Here is a 23,090-nt window from a genome sequence, read left to right as displayed (position 1 = left end):
CCATTATCCTTTGAGTTGCTTCTTATGCATCTTAAAGTTGAACATGAGTAGGATTAATAGGAGAATTGATGTCTTTAAATGAATTGTGGTGTTGGAGGAGAGTCCTGAAAAAATAAAAATAAAACCACAAGTGTGTCTCAGAAAATAAAAATAAAACCACAAGTGTGTCTCAGAGGAAGTCCTACCAGCATGCTCCGCAGATGCAAGGAGGGTGGTAATCCCACCTCACATTCTTTGATCATGTTGTTGTTATGTGCCATCAAGTCACTTACAACTCATAGTGACCCTATGTACAATAGCCCTAAACTCTGCTCTGTCCTGTGCCAATTGCATTGTCTCTGATACACCCATCCCGATTATCCCAGTAACTGAATCAATCCACCTCATAAAGGGCCTTCCTCTCCTGCACTGTCCTTCCACCCTCCCAAGCATGATGTCCCTCTCCAAAGATCAGTCCCTCCTTACAACGTGTCCAAAGTATGTCAGAATCCTTGCCTCCAAGGAGCCACCTGGTTTAACCTTCTCCAGTATGAATCTGTTTGTTTTCCTAGCAGTCCATGGTACCCTCAACACACTTCTCTAGCACCACAGTTCAAAGGCATCAATTCTCCTTCTATCCTCCCTAGTCATTGTCCTACTCTTTGATGCATGGCAAGTGATTGCAAAGGCAAAGACCATGGCCTATATCAGAGCACCTTAGTCTCCAGAGAGACACCATTGCTCTTCAGTACTTTGGAGAGGTCCTTAACAGCAGACTTTCCCATGGTAATACATCTTTTAATTTCCTGACTACTGGTGCTGAGAGTGTTGACTGTGGAGCCAAGCAAACTAAAGCTGTGAACAATCTCAATATCTTCACCGTCCATCATGATGCTGCCAGTGGTGAGAATCTTTGTCTTCTTGATATTGAGCCTCAATCCATATTGAAGGCTGCAGTCCTTGACCTTCTGTAGCAAGTGCTTCAGGTCCTCAGTTTCAGCAAGCAGGGTTGTGTCATCTGCATAACACAGATTGTTGACAGATCTTCCACCAATCCTGATGCCACACTTCTCCTCATAGAGCCCAGCCTCCTGGATATTCTGTTCTGCATACATCTTGAAAAGGTATGGAGATAGGACACATCCCTGGCATACACCCTTCCCAATTTTTCGCAGTGTTTCCTTGCTCTGTTCTGATGACTATCTCTTGGTCCAAGTATAGGTTTCTCATTAGCATGATCAAGTGTTCTGGGATTCCCACTCTTCTCAGAGTCAGCCACAGTTTGTTATGATCCACACAGTCACCAATCCTTGGAAAAAGACAGCATTCTTAGAAAGGTCAAGGGTCAGGGAAGGAGAGGAAAACCTTCAATGAAATGGACTGACATGGTGACTTGAACATGACAGATAATGAGGCTGGTGCGGGATAGGGTTAGGTACAGTCAGATCTATTGTAATCAACTTGATGGTACCTAACAACAGCTACAATGTTAAAACACCAAAGAAGAACTGATGCCATTAATGATGATATTGGTGAAGAATATACTCAGTGTCTGTGAACTGAATATGCAGAAAATGTTGAATTAGTGTTTGTTCACCTGTGTATCCTCAACACAATAAAAGTATAATTTTTTTAAATTACCAAGCATAATGAGGGAAGAAATCAGGAAACATCCATCGATACAAATGATATTACTCATGGACAAACACATTTAAACAGTTGCAGCAAGATGTATTGATGTATTGACACAGTGACGGTAACAATGGGCTTGAACATGCCTGAGATTGTGAGACTGGCTTGGGATAGGGCACCAATCCAAGCTGTGGTTGATGGGATCACTATGAGTGGTAGCCAACTCATTGACACATAAAAACTGCATCCAAAACCCACTACCACTGAGTCAGTTCTGCCTCATAGCAACCTTCCAATTAGGTTTCTAAATATTTTTAATTGTAGTTTTAGTAGAAATTTACAGAAAGGTTGGGTTTTCAGTCATTCATTGTTGCACAATTTCTCCCTCTCACATCTTCCCCCTCTCCCAACCCACTTTGCAGTGCACTCCTTATTCCAGATTGTTGTCATAGGTGTAATGTCTAATCATATATTCCTTTCAGATGGTTCTTTATCAGAAGAAATTGCCCATCTTTCTACTAAGGAGCAACTGGTGGGTTTGAACTGCAGGCCTTTTTGTTGGCAACCTGACACATTACTCTCTGTGCCACCAGAATGTCACTTGATGCCTTTAAATTGTGCTGGTGAAGAGTAGTGATTATATCCCATGGTCCCCAAAAATGAATCTGTGTTAGAAGAAATGCAGCCAGATTTCTCCTTAAAGTCAAGGATGGCAAGCCTTCATCCACATACTCTGGGCATCTTGTTGGAAGTCCCTAGAAAAAGACATCATGCTGGGAAAAGTAGGTGGCTCAAGACAGAGAGGATGATCCTCACTGAGATGCGCTGACACAGTGCCTGCTACACCAGGCTTGTGCATGGCTGAGATTCTAAGGATGACTCAGGATCATGCAAGGTTGTCCTGATGAGCCGAAGCTGACTCTGGCAGCTAACAGTTACATGCCATATATATATATATTTGGACAGCAGAGCATGGTGTAGGGAAATACGGGAGGAAAAGTCTCAAACCTTGTAGAGGTGGGAAAAATACTGACATGAAAAATCTACTAAATGGAATGGGGAGCAGATTATACACAACGGAGAGAACTGTTATTACAGACACTATGTACAGTGAAAAGACGACAAAAAGCAAGTCAGAACTTTATTGCCTCAGCTTCATATTTGCTTCATCCAGGCTGGATGTTGTAAATATTTCTCCCTTGCCAGCTTAGTCCGTGTACAGGAGACATTTTGGAGGAAGAAACTGTCCTCCTTGTTCTAGTGTGACTGGCTCTCAAAGTCCCTGGACAAATTACTTTCCCCACAGCTGCTGATCAAAAGTCCGTAGTTCACGAGCCACTCGACTCCAGAGGAGAAAGATGAGCACTGTTCTGTGGAAATTTACAGCCTCATCTCAGAAACAGTGGGTTGGAATCAGCACAACAACAGTGGATTTTGTTTGATTTGGGATTTGGTTTCTTCTTGATGATGCTGGTCTATCCTTTGAAGACTGTAAGTAATCCATTCTGCAGGAACCAAGTTCACATTTCCTCACCTTTAAGATAATCTTCTTTATAATGTTTTCATTTGTTTCTCCCTTCAGTCTGCATTGCGTTCCTGTGCCTTTAGTTTACCCTATTGGGTTTCCAGGGCTGCACACTTTATTTACAGCACCATCTTCCTCCCTTGGAGCCATTAGTGGGTTTGAACTGCTACCCCTTTGGTTAGCAGCCACATGCTTTGACCACCACACCAGCAGGGCTCCTTGCAAGTACATTTCCCTGATCCCCGGGGCCGCCTGGGGCTTCGTTCAGTCCCATGGCACACTCCACAATGGGGGATGAATGAGCTGGCAGTCCTGCGCCGGCCTGAGTCCTTCCCTAGAAGCCCCTTCCCTGTTCTTTGCTGCATGGAGTGCCCGCCCATCCAACCAGCCGACTTTGACTCTGGAGCAGGTGAGAACTAGGTAGCCATTTCTCCAGCACCTCCCCCTCGTCCTCACAGGAGACCAGCTCTCATGCTGGCTCAGCACCCTCCTCAGACAGTGGGAAAGCGCCCCAGAAAGCAATATTTGAAAGCATTCAGTCAAGGCTCTGTCCATCCTCCTTCCCGGTTGGCCAGGGACTTCCTGCACTCACATTTCCACAGTGCACCTGGGGGCATGCGTCCTGATGGTTTCTCTGATCATCCTGGCCACAGAGTCCCCGACGTGATTGTCCTGCAGACTAGGAGAGAAGGGTCTTGAAAACTTGACAGAGGGGTTAGGGGCTCACTCCCAGGGCTGCAGGACTCTTCCCATGGACAAGTCAGGCCCTCCCATGCTGGTTTCACTCCTGAACTGCTGGGAGAGGGAGGTGGAGTGGTCAGTGGGCTCCCAGAATTGGACCCAAGGGAGAGCTTGACCTAAGGGTGGGAAGGAGTGGAATGTGTGGGTGCCACTCACTTGATGTACTGGAGCCCATGGTTTCCAGACAGTGCGGTGGCCACGCATATCACCCCGTCCATCCCCAGGGAGTTCTCCTGAAGGCTAAACAGAAAGATGGAAGAATGAGGTGAGAGCCTCTCTCAAAGCAGCCTCCTGAGGAAGCAGACCTGTGGGGCTGAGCAGTTCCTTGATCAATTTGCCCCAGATGGCATAGCAGCAGCGAGGCGTCATTTCACTCGTGACTGCTGCCCACAAGTAGCCAGGTTGCCCGATCCACATACTACAGGCAATGGACAACCTTAGAGACAGATACTAAGTTGCTGCCCTCCAGCTTAAGCTAAGCAGAATGAGCCCTCATTTGCCATAAAATAATCACACCATGTAAAATGAAGGTCACAATAAAGAGAGTAATGGATATTTTGGTTTCCTAGGGCACAGAAGTAATGTTGACAGCAAGCAGCCCAGTCTGTTACATGTATATCAGCATAATGAGTTTGCAATACAGTGAAAATGATCAACATGTGACACAGAAACCCAAAATGAGCATATGCTGTTGGAGAAATGTCACCCAGAAACTTGCTCTGCCCAGGGTTGCCATAAACCACCAGTTAGTAAAAAAATGCAGTGTCTGTGAGCAAAAATATCAAGGTACAAGGAAAATTATAAGCCCACTACCAGTATGTTGGTTTCAATGCCCAGTGACCCTTGAAGGACAGAAGGACCATTCCATAGGGTTTCCACAGCTATAAATCCACAAAACAGACTGGTTCTTCTTTCTTCCTTGATGGTGGGTTCAAACCACCAGCCTTTGCCTTGCCGCAGAGTGCTTTAATAACTGCTCTACCAGTGCTCCAAAACAAGGCATATCTGTGTGATAATCAGGGCAGCTGGGGTCCAAGGGTTCAGGAAGAACATACAACAGGGTACTAGCAATCTTGATCTCGCCAGAGGGCCCAGGGGGAAGGCCGCCCAGAGCGCAGTGAGGCCTCCAGAGTCACTTACTTGAGGCTCCGGAGACTGGAGTTGACCTTCAGTGCGTTGGCCAGAGCTTTGGCTCCAAATGCTCCGATGGCATTCCCTCGTAAGCTGTCAGGAAAAAAAACAGGAAACCTAAGATGTGGGACCCTTCCCCAGGTGCCTATGCAGTAAAATCCTGGCAGAACAATGCTTTCCCCAACCACCAACCACCAAGATGTTGCGTCTCAGTCGGTCTCCCAGAAGAAGGAAGAGGAGGCCAGCCCAGAGTGGTGGAGGGTTGGTGTGCACATCCATCTTTCCCAAAGCAAAACTCACCAGCAACACTCCACCCAGTGGGTGCCGCTGCATCCAGCATCCCAGAGCTAACCTGGACTTCTCCCAGCTACACGGGAGGTGTCCAAGGTGCCTCTTGGAGCCTAAGGTTGTACTCTTCTAATCTTAAAGACCAAGGTCAGTGGCCACCAGTCAGCCTAGGATCCCCTGAGCAGCACTCCCAGCTCCAGTGTGGGCAATGTTGAGCCAGAGAGGGGAATCCCGTGGGAGTCATGGAGTGAGGCTGGGGCTGGGGTAGCTGGGCCATGCTTGATTTAACCCTCTCAAGACTGAATTGTTTTCAGCTTTGAATTTGTTGCTAACACCATCTCTTTTCAGTAATGGAAAGTATTGTGAGTGAAATTAAAATTTTTTAAAAGTATTAGATTTTTATACAGTCTTCAGGGCACACTGGGTTGGGGGCAGGTCCCCATCAGGTGGCATCGTGCACTAAAAGTGAGGGAAGCTTCCCCCTAAACACTCCCAAACCCACTGCCCTCAAGAAGAGTCCAGATCATGTTAGGAAACCAACTCAGAGCTGACCCTCTAGTGGGTTTGCAGAGGCAGTAAATCACATGGGAGGGCATTGTTCACCTTTCCCCCACAGAGAAGCTGGTGGATTTGAACTGACAAATTCCTTACCAGGATTCCCTGGAGAGACTGCCCCATTTTTTCTATGGAGCTGATGGGCTCAGACAACCCACCTCTTTGTTAACAGCCCAATACTTAATCTACAATGTTACCTCCTTCACTAAAACCTAGGGGTGGAACAATCAGCAAGTGGTCCCACATGCCCCAAAACTTAGGCTAAACATTGCAATTGTTTGAGAGTGTTCACGCAAATTGGTATGGTTGTTTTGTTTTATTCTTTCACATCTATTCCATTTGTATTAGCAGCCTGGTTTTTTAAGGCAAGGGACAGAGCGGAAGCTGGAATACTCACTCAAGAATTTCCAAGGTTCTGTTCACCACTAGGGCCTCTGCCAGGGCCTGGGCCCCCAGGGTGCTGATAGAGGCCGCCTGGAGGCTGGTGGGAGAAGTGCAGTCAGTGCTGACCTGGCTGGGCCTGCTGCCTCGTGCCTGCCTGCCTCTTGCTTTGTCCTCACCACCTCTGACTGAGGGCCAAAAGTAGTGAGGGAGACCGGGAAACTGGGCCAGTGGTCGTTCCAGAGACACCCAGTGATTAGGAGAACTAGACTTGCTTACAAGAGGTCATAACAGATGACCCTCAATGGGGGGAGGAGGGAATGTAGAACAAAGCACAAAATATAAACAAGCCAGATTCACTGATCCAATAGAACCTGGCCCTCTGTCATCCTTGGAATCTGGAGCAAATCTCATCCACATGACACAACTTTCAGCCAAACAGACAGGCCAAGAAGGTGACTGGTAACACCAGGGATGCAATCATTCCTTAGGCTCACCAGTCATGTGTGGTCATATGGGTAGCACTGACAGGGAGAACACTCAGCAAGCAGGAGGGGGTGGGTAGAGGGATGAATGGAAAAGAGAATCACAGGATGTGGAGAAAGTGCAATTACATGTGTGGGGTCTATAATTAATGTTATCAATTAGAAAAGATATATGATTGGTTGACTGAAAAGAATCTGTAAACTTTTTCTCAAATGACAATAAAAACAAAAAGCAAAGACACTTCAGCTCTTGCTGCTGCCTAATGCCCTTACAGCTTGGGTGTCAAGGCTCCCTGAGAATATGCCTTGCCCTGAGCAGCGAACCCAGCCTCACTCCCTCTTTTCAGGGAGATCAGAGCCCTCCCTGGGGGCCCATGAGCACAAGGAGGGCCAGCAGCCTGGCCTCCCATGCTGGTACTCACTGGAGAACAGTCATGGCTGTGAGCAATGCCCAGCTTTCTGGACTGCCCATACTAGGACTCACGGGCGAGTGGTCAGGGCTGGGGGCCCATGAGCATGGGGAGGCCCAGACTCCTGGACTTCCCACGCTGGGACTCACTAGAGGGCAGTCAGGGCCGTGTTTATCCTCAGGGCACTGGCTACCGCGGAGGCCCCCTCATCTCCAATGCTGTTCTCCTGTAAACTGAATAAAGGCAGTGAGCTCTCCTGTACACGTGAGCCAGCCACTGCAAGGACCTGCAGAGCCTGCCCATTTGAATGGATTGCCAACCATGCTCAGACCCATGGACAGAGATGCCAGAGTCTTTGTAAGCATTCCACTGGTCTCACTCATGAGGGTTTGTTGCCCATGGCCAATAGGTTCTTTATTACTATTCAGAAGGGTCCCGACCACCAGAGCAAGAAGAGACTATAATTCAGAAACACTTTCCACTCCACAAAGGTTTAAACGGAAAAGGCTATTCCTCTCTCTGAATCAGAAACCAGGGATCATTGTAACAAATGTCTACAGGGACTTTTGTGCTAAGAAGAGCCCTTGTTGTATAGTGGTTAGAGCACTCAGCTGCTGACTGAAAGACCAGAGAGCTTGGCCATCTGCTTCTCTTAGGGTCACAGCGTTGGAAACCCTATGGGGCAGGTGGACTTGTAGGTTTACTTGTAGGGTTACTATAAGTCAGAATCAACCGAGTGACAATGCATGCAGTTCTAGATTTGGTATTTCGTATATTCCAAAGCAAAGCAAAATGCCCAATTCTGCCCTCTTGGGATGGATTCAGGAGGGGAGGCAAGGTTAAACAATGGAGTCACACAACAGGCCACGTGCAGGCATGGGGTCGCAGTGTGATCACAGGGTGGCTCTAGAGAATTAGTCCAAACCAAAGCCTGGAGGAAGAAGGGCCTGGTGCATCAGAGGAACCCAGAAAATGGAGCCTCTGGCCCCTAGACAGAGTTGTCTGGATATGTGGTAAGAGATGAAGCTGGGCCCTATCAAGGACATCAGACCGTGGGCCTTGGGGCCATCCTGAGGAGTGAGGCCTCATCTTATTAGACCCTGGGCAACCCTGCTGGGCTCTAACCCTGGAGAGGGACATAGTCACACCTGAGAAAGCTTTCCAGCCAAAAGAAACCAAAGCCATCGAATTGATCCTGACTCAGCAAGATTATCAAACAGAGGTCAGACACATGAGAATGAATCTGTCTTTCTAGTTACATAAGCTACCTAAAGCCACCTCCATGGAGTCAGTTCCAAGCCACAGCCATGCTTAGGACAGCAGAACTGCCCATAGGGTTTACAAATCTATAAGCTTGGCAGAAGCAGATTTCTCATTGTCCAAATCTTCAACTTTTTGGTTAACAGTAAAACTATTTAACTACCACCCCACCAGGGTTCCTTGTAAGCAATCTGAAAATTCACTGCTCATGACCATGGCGTTGATTCTGACACAGCAAAACTCCATTGTCTTTCCGAGACTGTCACCTTTATGAAAGCTGACAAAGACCTTTTAGTTAACAGCCAATGGAAAAGACCTTTTAGTTAACAGCCAATCACTTAACCTCTGTGCCACCCTACCTCCTTGGGGATAGTGCCTATTGACACTCACATCTGGTGGCCCTGTTTCCCCTTGCCCCAGTCTACCTGGCATCCTCTGCAATACCCCACTTACTCTAAGCTGGTCAGGCTCCTGTTGAACTGGAGTGCTTGTCCCAGGGCCTCAGCAGCACCAGCCTGGAGGAAGTTCCACTGCAGGCTGGACAGACACATACGCTCATGGGCATCTACTCATCCATCCATCTATCCATCCATCCATCCACCCACCCACCCACTCATCTGTCCATCCAGTCATCTACCCTTCTGTCCATTCAGTCATATTTCCATACAATTATCCATCCTTTCTTCCATCCATCCATCCATCCATCCATCCACTCAGCCATTCTTCCATTCATTCAACCATACATCCATTCAATCATCCTTACATCTGTCCACCCTTCCACTCATCCATCCATCCATCCATCCATCCATCTATCCATCCTTCCATCTACTCAGCCATTTTTCCATCCACTCATCCCTCCATCCATCCAGTCATCTACCCTTCCATCCATTCAGCCATCCATCCAGTCATCTACCCTTTCATCAACTTAATCATCCTTTCATCCACCCATTCATCCATCCACCCATCCATCCATCCATCCATCCATCCATCCATTCATCCATCCTTCCATCCTTCCATCTTTCCATCCCATTATCCTTCTATCTACTCATCTATCCATCCAGTCATCTACCCTTCAATCTACTCATCTATCTATCCAATCATCCACTCTTCCATCCTCTCAGTCAAACTTCCATCCACTCATCCATCTATATATATTCATCCACTATTCCACGTAAGCTTAAAAGCAGCCTCAAGATCCCCAGAGACCTCAGAAAAGAGGGTGCCTCTCACAGAGAGGTCTGATGGTCAAGGCTGGCACTTCCCATTTGTTGGGGTCTTTCCAATGAATGGGCATGAGAATCGCCTCACTATCCTCAAGATTAGTCCCACGCTCCACATGAGACCTCTGCATGGATATATAACACTTAGAGGCACAGCCATTGCTGTGCTAGCCTGTAGGAGACTAAGCCACACAAATATCCACTGGTTTGGGGGTGGAGGTGGTGCAGACTCACTGAAGGGACATGAGGGTGTGGTTTTCTTTCACAGCTCTGGCAATAGCCTGGACACCCTGGTCATGGAGAAGGTTGGCTGTCAGGCTAGGAGGAAAGGAGACCAGAAGCTTTGGTTACTAGCGAACAAGTTCATCCTCCCGATTTGTCCCAGGTCCAATTCACATGCATGTGAGCTGTGGAACTTCAGTTACCAGGTATTCAACATAGCCTGCTGTGTTGAGTCCTGGCAACTGATGAGAGGCAGCTGTCAGCAGGGTGGACCAGGTACAGTGACTGCCAAGGACACACCCAGATCAGAATGTGCCCATTTGATTGGGTATCTGCCTGGAGGACGTGCACCTTGAACCCTTGTTCTGCACCTTTGTGTCAAGGGGGTGAGGCTAGCAGACTGTCTTTGCAATATGTGACTTGGAAGTGGAGAGAAGAAGTGTGACAGCCTGGACCAGGGCTGATATCAAGGATGTGGTTCATTTTAGCCACATACCCAGGGGCCCGAGACTGGGGGTGAAGCCACTGGCACACCTAGCCCTCAGGTACGCAGGCCTGACCCTCCTCACTCCCTCTCCCCTCCCTGCCTCACGTACTCTAGACTCTTCAGGGCTCCGTTAGTGCGGAGGGCACGGGCCAGGGCCTGGGCTCCATCTGGACTGATGGAATTTTCTCGGAGGCTGTGGAAAGAGGAGACCCTGAGGTTTCCTGGGAGACCAGCTGTGGTCAGGCTTCTCACAACCCACACAACTGTAGGTGGGACTGGCCTTCCTAGTGTGCTGTGGTGAGGTGGGCAGGGCTCGGATTCCACACCAAATGAGAGTTCAAGGGGAAGAGTGGACAGTGACAGGCTCTCCGAGGAGGACAAGAGGCAGGTGAGCCTGTGTAAGGCCTAAAACAGAAATCCAAGCCTATTGCTGCTGGCTGGATTCCACCTCAGCAGCCCCTGGTGGGACAGTTGGTCAAGCTTGGGCTGCTAACAAAAAGGTTGGCAGTTCGAACCCATAATCCTGTGGGAGAAAGGTGAGGCATTCTGATTCCCTTATACCCTTGGGTGGTTGTACTCTATCTTACAGGGTCACCATGAGTTAGATCTGACCTGAAGGTGGCAACAGAGGTGCCATTGTGGTCCTGGGATTGACTGCATGTCAGATGGAAGTAGCCCTGGCACAGAGAATTAAGCGCCAACTGCTAACCAAAAGATCGTCAGCTTTAACCCACTGGCAGCTTTAGGAGAGAAGAATGGGGATTTGTGTCTCTGTAAATACTGTTGGCTTTGGAAGCCCCTTGGGGCAGTTCCACACTGACCTAGAGGGTCCTGTGGGGGGGGGGGGTCTAGAGCCTGCAGAGAAGAAGGGAGTAGATAACAAAACATTAGAAAGCCAGACTGCACCCTGCCCTCATGTGGGGCCAGGAGGGGTGCCAGGATCACAAGCCCACTGCCCACAAGATAGGCCCCACAGGGACACTTTTGGCTCTTCAGCACTGATTCCTCTTTCCAAGTCCCAAAGGTATTCACATCCTCAAGGTCAAAGACACATGGTGGGAGAAGGGCAGACCAGGACTCACCTGAGGCTGAGCAGGGTCTCGTTGCAGCAGAGGGCAGTCATCAGCGCTGCCACTCCCAAGTCACTGATGGAATTGCTCTGCAGGCTGCAGACAAAAGGTGTGCTCACTTGGCATTGGCTGAGACTGTCCCAGCACCTAAGGCAGCCTGGACCATGCATGGGAGAGGGTCCTGGGCAGGCAACTTCGCACCCAAACCTGCCTTCTCTCTCCTGCTCTAGGGAAGCAAGTCCAGGCACGTGGGTTTGGCACCACAGACCTGAAGCTTGGACTCATCCTGGACGTGGGTGGCTGCAAACTTCTTCTGAGGAGTGTGTGTCACACCCACAACCAGAAGCAGGAAAGCTCAGGGGAAATGGCACTGGCAGGACAGTGGGTGGATGGGTGGTTGTGGTGGAAGCTGAATGGGACCGGGTCATTCCAGGACCTGGTTGTTGGTTCAGTTCTACCACAGACATGGCCTTGAACAACCACCCCTCCACCTCAGTTGCTATATAGGGGCCACAAGGGAGTCACTCTCTGCCCATAGCACCCTTTGAGGGGTGTCAGGCAGACTCACTCCAGGATCTCCAGGCCCTGATTCACCTTCAGGGCCTCAGCCAAGGCCTTGGTGCCTCCATCACCAATGCTGTTACTGGACAATCTGCAAGAGATGAGGCTTGGGTGAGCCAGCTTCCTGAAGTAGCCAGGCAGAGACTGGCCTGGAAGTCAGGGTCTGGGAACCCAGATCTAGCTATCTTGCACCCACACATTCATCTGTTAACTTTCCCATCCATTCATCCATCTATCTATTTATCCACTCATGTATCATATCCATCCATCCACTCATGTATTCATCCATTTATGTATCTATTCTCCATTTATCCACTTATATATCCATCCACCCACTAATATATTCATTCATCAGTCCCTCCACTCATGTACCCATCTACCTACTCTCCTATCCATCTGCTCATCCATCCATCCACTCATCCATCCATCCATCCACTCATCCAACCATCCATCCATCCATCCATCCACTCATCCATCCATTCACTCATCCATCTATCCACTCATCCATCCATCCATCCATCCATCCATCCATCCATCCATCCACTCATCCATCCATTCACTCATCCATCTATCCACTCATCCATCCATCCATCCATCCATCCATCCATCCATCCACTCATCCAACCATCCATCCTCCAACCATCCATTCACTCATCCATCTATCCACTCATCCATCCATCCATCCACTCATCCAACCATCCATCCATCCACTCATCCATCCATCATCCATCCATCCATCCACTCATCCAACCATCCATCCATCCATCCATCCATCCACTCATCCATCCATCATCCATCCATCCATCCATCCATCCATCCATCCACTCATCCATCCATCATCCATCCATCCATCCATCCATCCATCCATCCATCCACTCATCCATCCACCATCCATCCACTCATCCATCCATCATCCATCCATCCATCCATCCATCCATCCATCCATCCATTCTTTCATGCTCACTTTTACAGCTCAATTCAGCAGGCACCTAGGGTATGAATTTGGCCCTTCTTCATTTCTCACATGAGCGTCTTCAGACTCCTGTTCTGCTTTAGGGCATCTGCTATGCATTGTGCTCCCATGACCCCAATGGTATTCTTCTGCAAGCTGTAGAAAAGGAGGATGATTCAGGCCCAGGACACTCTGGGGTCAAGGTTAGATGTCAGAGACAACTGGAGGTGGGATGGAGATTCTCCAGGAAAGGTCTGTGAGTCATTGTTAAAGCAATACTGATGACGCTATGTGGGAGAGTAGGGCCCAAAGGCAACCAGACCTATCCTTCTGAGGGAATGGGAGATGTTGAGAATACTGGTAAATGTTGAGAAACTGGTAGATGTTAAGAATACCCAGCAGCCTCTTATGTGGGATTTCCAAGGGCAAATCTGACTGTTCCCTTATTCCATCCAGCTGCTCAACTACCAGCAATCTGCTGCCCATCTTCCAACCCTAGAACATTGCCCTCCAGGGCAAAGGGCAGAATCTGCCTGGATTTCTTTTCTCAAAAACTCACTTCTCTAGACTTCCAGGCAGCTGGCGAGAAACACCAGCCTTTCAACCCATGCTTTCTTCCTGATTGGTCAGACAGAGCCTTTTGCATGAAGAGTAAACACAGATCAAAACGATGGAGTCCCCCATTTAACCATAGAAGAGAGTCTCCTTCTCTTTGAGAAAACTTGTGGCCGTAAATCCTTTCACTGTCCTTTTGGGATACATGTAAAAATTTCCAAAATAAAAATAAGTCTCTACAGTTTTACAACCCAAGAATGGTCCTGAAGCTTCCTCTTGGAAAGGTAGACATCAAAGGCCATCACAGCCTCCCTGCCCAGCACTGGCACCAGGGTTGCAACCAGGGTGCTTGTCACAGAGTTAAGAGAAGTTTGCTTTTTTTTTCCTTAAAAGCCAACACAGGGCAAGATCTGGTGGCCTAGTGGCAGGAAACTGCACTGCAATCCCAGAGGTGCGCGGTTCAAATTCACCAGATGCTCTGCTGAAGAAGGAGGAACAATCGCCTTCTGTACCAGTCAGATCCAATTTGATGGTACACACATAAAATAAATAAATAAAAATTATTTTTTAAAAAAAGCCAACACAGGTGGCCACCTCAGTTCCTGGGTGAGTTCAGCATGAACTGTGTGTAAGAAAGAAAACCTTCAATGAGATGGATTGACTTAGTAACGGTACAGTAGGCTCAGCATGGCGGAGATTGTGAGGCTGGTGGAGAACTGGGCAAGGTTTCCATCAGCTGTTTCTGGAATCATTATGAATCATAGTTGACAGCTGGCAACAATGTATATGCCATTGGTGTTGTGGGTAAGTGTTTAACCTGCTGAGCAAAAACTGTGCCATTTGAACTCGCCAGCTACTCTGCAGGAGAAAGGCAAGGTTGTATGAGACCAGTCATGGTTTCTCCTGGGATGAGCACATGCTGAGGGGAGTCTGCTTGGTGGCTCACAGGAGTGAGCCCACTTCCTCTCTTTGCTCAGTGACTATGCCTAAGTTGCATATCACAGTATGGATTAAGACATCCCACAATAAAATGCCTTTGTTCTTTCTTCTGTACATTGTTGGACAGGATTTTCTGGATGGAGACTTTATTTTGTAATTATTTTCTCAACTTATGCTCCCTAGAAAAAAAGCCCTGGAAGAGTATTGGTCAAAGCACTTGGCTGCTAATCAGAAGGTCAGCATTTCAAAACCACCAGCCACTCTGAGGGAGAGTCTACTCCAGTGGGATTTACAGCCTGAGAATCTATGGGCGCTTCCACTATCCGCAGGGCTCGAAGAGTCAGAGTCAACTCCTCAGTGGTTGGGTTGGTTTGGATTTTGTTCTCTGGAATGGATCTGGGCTTCAAGTTTTCCAAGAGCTAACTGGGCAAGTTATGAAAGCCTCAGGACTTCACCTCACCCATTCCTCCTCACAGGAAATGGACAGAGGGCCCTTGAAGCAGGGGAGGAAAGAGAAAGGAAGGGGTCCTGGTGACCGCATGTTCACTCACTGCAGCATGCAGAGGGTCCGGCTGTTGGTCAAGGCCTCAGCCATGGACTTAGCACCATCATCCTTGATCCTGTTGCTTTGGAGGCTGTGAAGGTGAGGAAGTGAAGTATTACCATGGAGCCCAGCAGGCCAACCCTACCCCCTACCCCCAGCCTGAGCTCCATGCCTGAAAAGGATGTCCCAAAGCCACTAGGGCCCCAGGAGGGAGCAGTGGTCAGAGCTTCAGAGCTTCTTTCTCATCAGAAGACAGACACAGGACTGGAACAAGTGGCCCTTCCCTCACCTCCCCCCAGGTCTCCTGCTCTGACCTGTGGCTTCTCTCTGATTCCACAAGTTTTTTCTCAGGCTGTCTGGGTAACAGTTACAAGGTCACCAGAAGTTCTCATTACAATTTAAAATGGTAGTCCCCAAGTAGGAGTCTCTGTTGACATAGTACATCACATGTTGGGTTGTTAACCAAAAATTCAGTGATTCAAATCCACCAGTTGCTCCACAGGGAACAGAGAGGCAACCTCTTTCCATATACCTTTCCATGTCACCATGACTGAGAAGCAACTTGACAGCAGGGATTTTGTTTGGGTTTTTTGGTTTAGTTTTGTTGGGTTGGATTTTTTTTTTTAAAGTGTGAGTAAGGAAGGATGTGAAGAAAAAATATCTTCCATCATCACAGATGTTGTTGCTGCTGTTGTTAGGTGTTGTCGAGTATGACTCATAGTGACCCTATGAATAAAGATCTGAACCCTGTTTTATCCTGTGCCATCCTCACACTTCCTGACACACATGAGCCCATTTTAGGAGTCACCGTGTCAAGTCTTCCTTTCCTTCGCTGACCCTCCACCCTTGTCAGCATCATTCCCTTTTCCAAGGAATAGCACCTCCAGTATCTGGAGAATTTTATGTACCCATCCTCACAGATGGGAACATGAAATGCTGCAACCACTAGAGAAAGCAGAATGGTAGTTCCTCAACAAAGTAAACGTGGGACTATAGGATGACTCAACAATTCTTTTCCCAGAGAAATAAAAATACATATCCACACCAAAACCTGCACACAAATGTGCAAAGAGCCACACTATTTACAGTAACCAGAAGCGGAAACAATTGAAATATGCACCAGAGGGCAAATGGATAAACCGACGGGGGTCTACCCATATGTGAACTACAACTCAATCACGAACAGGAGTGGTAGTGTGATATGTACTAAAAAATGGACAAACTTTCACAGTGAGTGAAGGACACCCACCAGATACCAAGTTCATACATCAAATTATTCCACTGATCAAAAATATAAAGAATGGACAAACCCATAAAGACATAAAGCAGATGGGTTGATGGGGGCTTCAGGGAGGAGAAATGGGGAATGACTGCTTAATTGGCACAAAGTTGTCTTTGGGAAGGGTGGAAATGTAGTGCAGTTATGTTGAGGGGATGCTGCATGACATTTTGAATATACTAAATGTCACTGAAATGTATTCTTCAAAATGGCTACTTTTATGTTAACTTCACTTCAAAACAAAAAGTAAAATAATATAATAATAATAAGGCACTCAATTTTGTATTGTCAGATAAGACCAGTTAATGAACTAAATTTATTAGTGCTCCCATCAAGGAGCTCTGGTGGTCTAGTGATAAGAATGTGCATTGCAATCACAAAGGCACACAGTTCAAATCCACCAACTTCTCTGCTAGAGAAGGATGGGTGATTTCCTCCTGTGTGACTAACTAACTGCCTCTGAACTGGAGGGTCGGTTCGACTTGATGGTAAACAACAACAATGAACTAAAACCCAAACTCAAAGGCAGCCAAGTTGGTTCTGACACGTAGCAACCGTCATCAGGACTCCAAGACTGTTGATGATCTTCATGGGGTGGGGGTGGTGGGGAGACGGCTCACCTTTGTCCTGAGGAGCAGCAAGCTAGTGAATTACAACTGCCAGCCTCTGGTCAGCAGTGCAGTGTGGTTCATACTGAGAATATCAAGTAAGAAGGCATCTAAAAGGAATACAGCTAACCACACCAGAGGAACCTTCTGGATTATGGACTTCTCAGTATACTAGAAAATCCTTCATAAGAAGAATCTGACAACAAGGCCTTGGGATTTCCAATTCAGTACAAAGAAGGCAAGAGGCTTTCCTAACAGACTCCTTTGCTCTTGCCCATTTCAATGAGCCTCTCAACTGGTACTTTTCCTCCATCTCCTTCTTGGGCTCTGTCCCCTTCTTGGGCTCAGTGCCTTTCTCAGGCTAACACAAGCATGATGGTCAGAGACGTAGGGTCACACCTTGGAAACTTGATGGATACAAGATCCTGTGGTGTTCAGTGAACCTGGAGCCTAGGTTGTCATGTTTAATTGCTTCCCATTGTGGAATGGCACTTGAGGAAAAGGTTTTCTAGATCCTCTCCTGGAGATGGCAGGCCAGGGGGGCAGGCAACATGTACCTCAAAGAAGCCAGAGTTCGGTTAATCTTCAGAGCATCAGCCAGGGCTTTGGCACCTTGAGGCCCAATGGAGTTACTGCGAAGACTGGTGACAGAACAGTTAAATCATTAGCTTCTTTCATCTGACTCCTAGGAAGGGCTGGAGTTACAGAAGTTACATGGAACTTTAAATCTGTGATCCTCAAAAAGAATGAGTCAGGGTTTAAGATTTCTGGTTTGATGAAACCTAACATTATGTTGTCAAACAAGGAAGGCATTTCCCAAGATGGTCCCACACAATGGGGTAGAGAAGTGGGACTCAGGATTTGATGGACTAGTGGGCTTCAGACAAAATAAGGAGAATGATACTCCCATATTTAGGGCTGAAAATGGGCCCTGAATGAGGGAACCGAGTGTTTCCTGAAGTAGGCTCAGCAGTCTAGCCTCAGCTGTCCTTTTAACCCATCTGGAGGAGTGTGTGTTCTCCCTGTTTCCTACTCATCGGGGGGCCCCCAGTCTTTGGACTCGGCTATGAATTTTCATATCTGAGTACCATGCTCAGAGACTGCCCATGGACTGAGTCTGGGGAAGCAGAAAGGATGGGCAAGTCATTTCACAGGAGGAGGAGCAGGACAAGATGGTGTCCCCACTCTCCCTGGCCCATGGGAACTACTTACTCCAGTGCAGTCAGACTTCTGTTGACCAAGAGGGATCTGGCCAGAGCTTTGGCTCCTTTGTTGCTAATTTGGTTCTCAGCCAAGCTGCTCAAAGAAAGGGAAAGAAGTCGTTATTTGGATCTGTATGTACCATTATTGTTAGGGCTGTGGAGCTGCTCTCCCTCCCTTTGCCCAGAACAGTCACAGAAATTATCAAAGCAGCAGCCGCAACTCTGTTTATCTCTGTTAGAGCTGCAAAAGCTATTTCACCTCCCTTCGTAAGGAACAACTATCTATGACCCCCTACCAGCTCTCTTGTCCTGTACCAAGCAGCTGCGAACATCAAACTCCCCAATTTCCTTGCAAGACAGTGTAAAACTCCACTCTAACTTTAAGTGGCTACTTTGGAGTTAGCCCAGCAGTTTTTCCTCAATAAACTTTCTTGGCCTTAACTGAGTTCTGTCCTTCCATAGCAACCTTACATTTCTGGTGCTGAAACCCAAGTGGGACACCTGCCAGGAAGCAACAAATCCTGATTCCCTAAATTTCCCTGTCTCACTCTCTCTTTCTCTCTACCTCCTTACAAGCCTAGAACTCTCTCCTGAGCTCACTTCCTAAGCCCAGTGGTGGAGCTGCACCTCCTATTGCTTACGTAAAGCAGGAGTGGAGTCTGCCCTGATTCCATGTTGAAATTCTCTCGAAACTCTGCAAAATTGACTTCTGTCTCTCCTCTATATGTAACCTGTTCTCTCCTGACCTAAAGGCACCTAGGATGTGCTGAATCACCCTAATTCTTTTCTCTCCTCCATGAGCTTGATCTGCCTCCTGACTGCCCCTCTTTAAAATGCTGAGAGGACACCCTTCCCCAGGGCTTTCTGCCTCTTGCCATTGCTGACCTTTCTAACAACACCAGACCAATTTGGGATAAGTGGCAGTGGTTCTCCTCTCTCAGCCTCCTGCTCTCTTTGGACTCTAAAATTCCTAGCTCTAGGCCAGACAGATCCCTCGGCCCGGGTGTCCATTCTCTCCTGATGCTGGGGATTTCCACATTGTGAGCAGACTGTCTTCTCATGAGGACAAAAATAAAATAAGGGATGCTTTATTACCTTAAGTCTCTCTCCAGGAACCCCCACTAATTACCTCCCTCCCCAATCATGGGAGCCAGCCTATCCTGGCTTTCAGTACACTACAATGGAATGTCTCTTCCACTCCCTTGAAACTCTCTTTTTGCAAAAACATGGCCAAGCCACAATATCCATTAAATAATAGGTCTCAGTAGCCCTAAAAAGGAGACACTTGAGTTCAATACTCTCTTTCTCTGTCAAAACTGCTGTACTTAACAAATTCTTTTAACTCTTTCGAAACCCTTTCCCCTTCCTGATCAAAACTTCCTCACCTTTAATCCCTCAGCATCCTCTACCACTCCTGCTCTCTCACCTCTATCATACTCAAATGTTGCCTTAACCATGGAGACTCTTTCCACTTCTACCTCAGACTCAAAGGCCCCCCTCCCTTTTTCCTTCCCTCTAGTCTCTCTCAGATGCAGCCAGAAACTGCAGCCAAACTTTTTCACTCTTCACTTTTCTCTCTCTTCCTCTCTACTCACCCTGTTAAGCCTCCTAGTTTTTTTTTTAAAAAAAATCTGCAACTAAAATATTACTCTCTTCCTTTCCTAACCCTAACCTGCATATAAAAATCACCTCTCCCCCTTCTCTGATCCCAACCCAGCAGATAATCTTGCACCATCCTCCCCCACGTCTCCAGACCAAAACACACAGGCAAATTCACCAAGCTCCTGTACCCCTCTCCCCTCTCTCAAGTAGCAGCCTCTACAGCTAAAGGAAGTAACAGCAATAAACAAACAAAAAGTTTATAAAACATAAGCCTACACATGTATATAGTTTTTTACTTTTATTAAAATAAGTTTTAAAAAATTGTTTTGTTGCTCTTTTCTTTATTTTCCACCCACCTTAAAATTTCAGCCAGATTTCAGGGGCGGGGGGAAGATTTCCAAATTTAGATAACACTACAACTTTTTTCACTAACTGAGACCCTAATTATCATAAAAAATAATAATAAATTCCCATTCTATAAATTAGTCTGCTCCTGTTATTAGTAGAAAACCTCAGAAAAAAAGCTTAAAGCCACCAAAGTAACTCAGACTAATTTAACTGCTGCTATTTCAGTATTCAGAAATACAAACTTGGAAGAAGAAAAGAAGGACTAGCTAAAAGCCAAATTTTTAAAAACTGCTACCAAAGAATTTTTTTTATCCAACAAACATGCCAAAAAAAATTCCAATTCCAAGGGTTTTGCTTCTGATGTGGAAAGCCTAGTCAAAGTTACTCAAGCCATAAAAATAAAAAGAGTGCTTCAAGAAAGTAAAGGAGTGGCAAAAAAAAAAAGAAGAAGAAGAAGAAAGTAAAGGAGCAGCGAGCTCTGGTGGCCTGGTGGCAAGAAGCTGCACTGCAGTCCCAGAGGTGTGTGATTTGAATCCACCAGATGCTCTCTGCTGCAGAAGGAAGGACAATCTCCTCCGGTACCAGTCAGATCTGATTTGATGGTACACACATACACAAAATAATAATTTTTTTAAAAGAAAGTAAATGAGCAGAAGGGAAGCCTCCTACTACTTGCTTCCAATTTAGTTCTCATAAATCCCCAAGCCTGTCTTGGTGGCAGAAGAACAATCAGACTGACGGGACCCTGGTTCCCTCAAGGCCATCACAAGTGATCAACCATCACCATACACCTGGAAAGGCCTTGAGTATGCAAACACATTGCTGGTAAGATAATTCACTTTCTTCTCAACATTAACTTGAGAGTCTTGCAATGTTTTAATCATCATCCTTCCCCCACCAACTTACTATTATGAGCATTAAAGAGTAACCTGCAAATAAATATCAAACTCTCCTTTTAAACTCTATATAAAATAGAATATTACTTTCTTATCAATTTCTAGTTATATATAAAAGTTCTGTACTTTTATTTTTTAAAAAACTTGTTATCAAAAGCAAATACTAAAGTTTTCACACCAGTATTTTTAAATAGTATTAAAAACTAGTAACTTCATACCAAAAAGCCTCAATATATTCCCAAAGTTAAGAAATATATAGCCAGTTGTTTAAGGTAATAACTAACCTTTAATAACAAACTTTCTCCTAAAGGTATACAAAACCTGAGCACTGTTCATACATAGAGTTTCTGGAGGTAAGCCATTTTGGAAGTGGATGCCGCTCCTGCTTCCAGGCTTGATTTAGTACCCATCAATTAAAAAAGAAAAGAACTCAACCAGCCGATTAGCTCCCAAACCTTTATAATACACTTTTAAATATCATCTTTCAAGTTCTAATTCATATCAGTCCAACCCTCACTAAAAATTGTTAACTTTATCTCCCCATGATAGAGAGTGGTCATAACCACCTGTCCCACATAATTAAACTTCAAAACATTACACCTCAACCCCACACCCCCCCCCAAAAAATCCTCTCAAAGGTCAACTAGCAGACAATATAATCTTTCTTCCTACCTCAAATGTTATCTTCCTACTTTCCATTAAAGGCACAAAAGTAGTAAACAATGTTGCCTCCTCTTATTGTAATTACACCCTTTTCTTGTCAAATAATACCACTCAACACTCTGCTTCAAAGGTATTCTTCATTTGTGGTAACTCGGCTTATCAGTGCTTGCAAACCAACTGAACTAAAGTCTGCACATGTACCTTCCTCAGCCCTCTAACAATAATTTCCTTAATCTTAATGTGTAGTCCTTGCCTCATGTGATTTATCTCTAGTTTTCTCTAGGAGCAGATGAGAACCTTTGCCAAGCACACAGTCCACGAACTCCTCATATTATCAACTGAGTAACAACCATGACCCTCCATCATCACATCTGCCAACTCTGCTGCCTAAAATCAAGAGCCTTTTCCTCCTTTGGATTGTCACTCTCATCCAGCAGGAAGTATTTAAAGAAGAGAACCTCAACAGCTCAAATCATATAACAAAAGGCTGGAATGATAGGATTGCAAAGCTGCTCTCCCTTCCTTTCCCAGAACAGCCACCAAAATGATCAAAGCAGCAGCTGCAACTCTTGTTTATCTCTGTTAGATCTGCAAAACCATTTCATCTCCCTTTCCCAGGAATAACTATATATGACCTCCAAACTGCTCTCTTATCTTACCAAGCAACTGTAAAAACATCCTGCATCTTCTCTTCAATAAACTGTCTTTCTTCACCACAACAAGATAAAAGTAAATAATCCAATTGAAAAATGGGCACAGGATACAAACAGACACTTCACCAAAGAAGACATTCAGATGACCAACAAGCACATGAAGAAATGCTCAAAATCCCTAGCCCTGAGAGAGATGTAAATCAAAACAACTATGATATATCATCTCACCCCAGTAAGAATAGCAAAATTTAACAGAACAGCAAGCAACAAAGGCCAGCGAGGTTGTGGAGAAATGGGAACCCTTATTCACTGTTGGTGGAAGTGTAGTGTGGCACTTTCTCAAAAAGTTGCAAATACCATTTGACCCAGCAATTCCACTACTGGGAATACACTTTAAAGAGACCATAACTGACATCCAAGCAGATATATGCACATCCATGTTTATCGCAGCTTTGTTCACAATAGCAAGGAGTTGGAAACAACACAAGTGCCCATCAGCAAAAGAATGGATAGAGAAGCTGTGCTATATTCACACAGTGGAATACAATGCTGCATTGAAAAACAAGGAACTCATGCAATATTATTCAAAATGGGTGACCCTGGAGGAGATTATGCTGAGTGAAATATCTCAGTCACAAAAGGACAAATACTGCATGATGTCACTGTTGTAGAATGGGACTGACATCAGGGTTGGGGTAAGACTGAGAAAAACTGAATAAATTATGTATACTGCATTGAAACATGAGGGAGAGAACAATTTAAAAGTGATATATGATAGGGTATTATGGTTATCACAAGAGTCCATAATTAAGGTTGCGTAGTGGAGTGTACTCAGGTTGGGGGGGGGATGCGGGGGGATTGTATACCAATGAAAGAATTTTTCTTTTACTCTTCAAAGAGAG

The 23,090-nt window shown here is 46.1% G+C and overlaps 1 protein-coding gene across 1 annotated transcript in view; it reads right to left on the bottom strand.

The window, feature by feature from the left end:
• Positions 1-3,724: 3,724 nt before the first annotated feature.
• NLRC3 (NLR family, CARD domain containing 3) overlaps positions 3,725-23,090 on the bottom strand; it is a 32,140-nt gene continuing 12,774 nt past the window's right edge. Inside the window, exons 5-18 of the mRNA XM_006897434.1 lie at positions 18,037-18,120; positions 17,382-17,465; positions 14,945-15,028; positions 12,972-13,055; positions 11,955-12,038; positions 11,399-11,482; positions 10,426-10,509; positions 9,842-9,925; positions 8,841-8,924; positions 7,277-7,360; positions 6,249-6,332; positions 5,018-5,101; positions 4,034-4,117; positions 3,725-3,815 (exon numbers count right to left, since the gene is read on the bottom strand). Of these exons, the coding sequence (XP_006897496.1) occupies positions 3,725-3,815; positions 4,034-4,117; positions 5,018-5,101; positions 6,249-6,332; positions 7,277-7,360; positions 8,841-8,924; positions 9,842-9,925; positions 10,426-10,509; positions 11,399-11,482; positions 11,955-12,038; positions 12,972-13,055; positions 14,945-15,028; positions 17,382-17,465; positions 18,037-18,120 (1,183 nt within the window). The remainder of the gene's footprint in view (positions 3,816-4,033; positions 4,118-5,017; positions 5,102-6,248; positions 6,333-7,276; positions 7,361-8,840; positions 8,925-9,841; positions 9,926-10,425; positions 10,510-11,398; positions 11,483-11,954; positions 12,039-12,971; positions 13,056-14,944; positions 15,029-17,381; positions 17,466-18,036; positions 18,121-23,090) is intronic.

This window comes from Elephantulus edwardii, unplaced genomic scaffold, assembly GCF_000299155.1.
Source record: "Elephantulus edwardii isolate Elephantulus edwardi_28Jun2011 unplaced genomic scaffold, EleEdw1.0 scaffold00209, whole genome shotgun sequence".
In the NCBI taxonomy this organism is placed as follows: Eukaryota; Metazoa; Chordata; class Mammalia; order Macroscelidea; family Macroscelididae; genus Elephantulus; species Elephantulus edwardii.
Note: the sequence above shows the minus strand (reverse complement) of the source record. Positions and strands in the feature narration are given on the sequence as shown.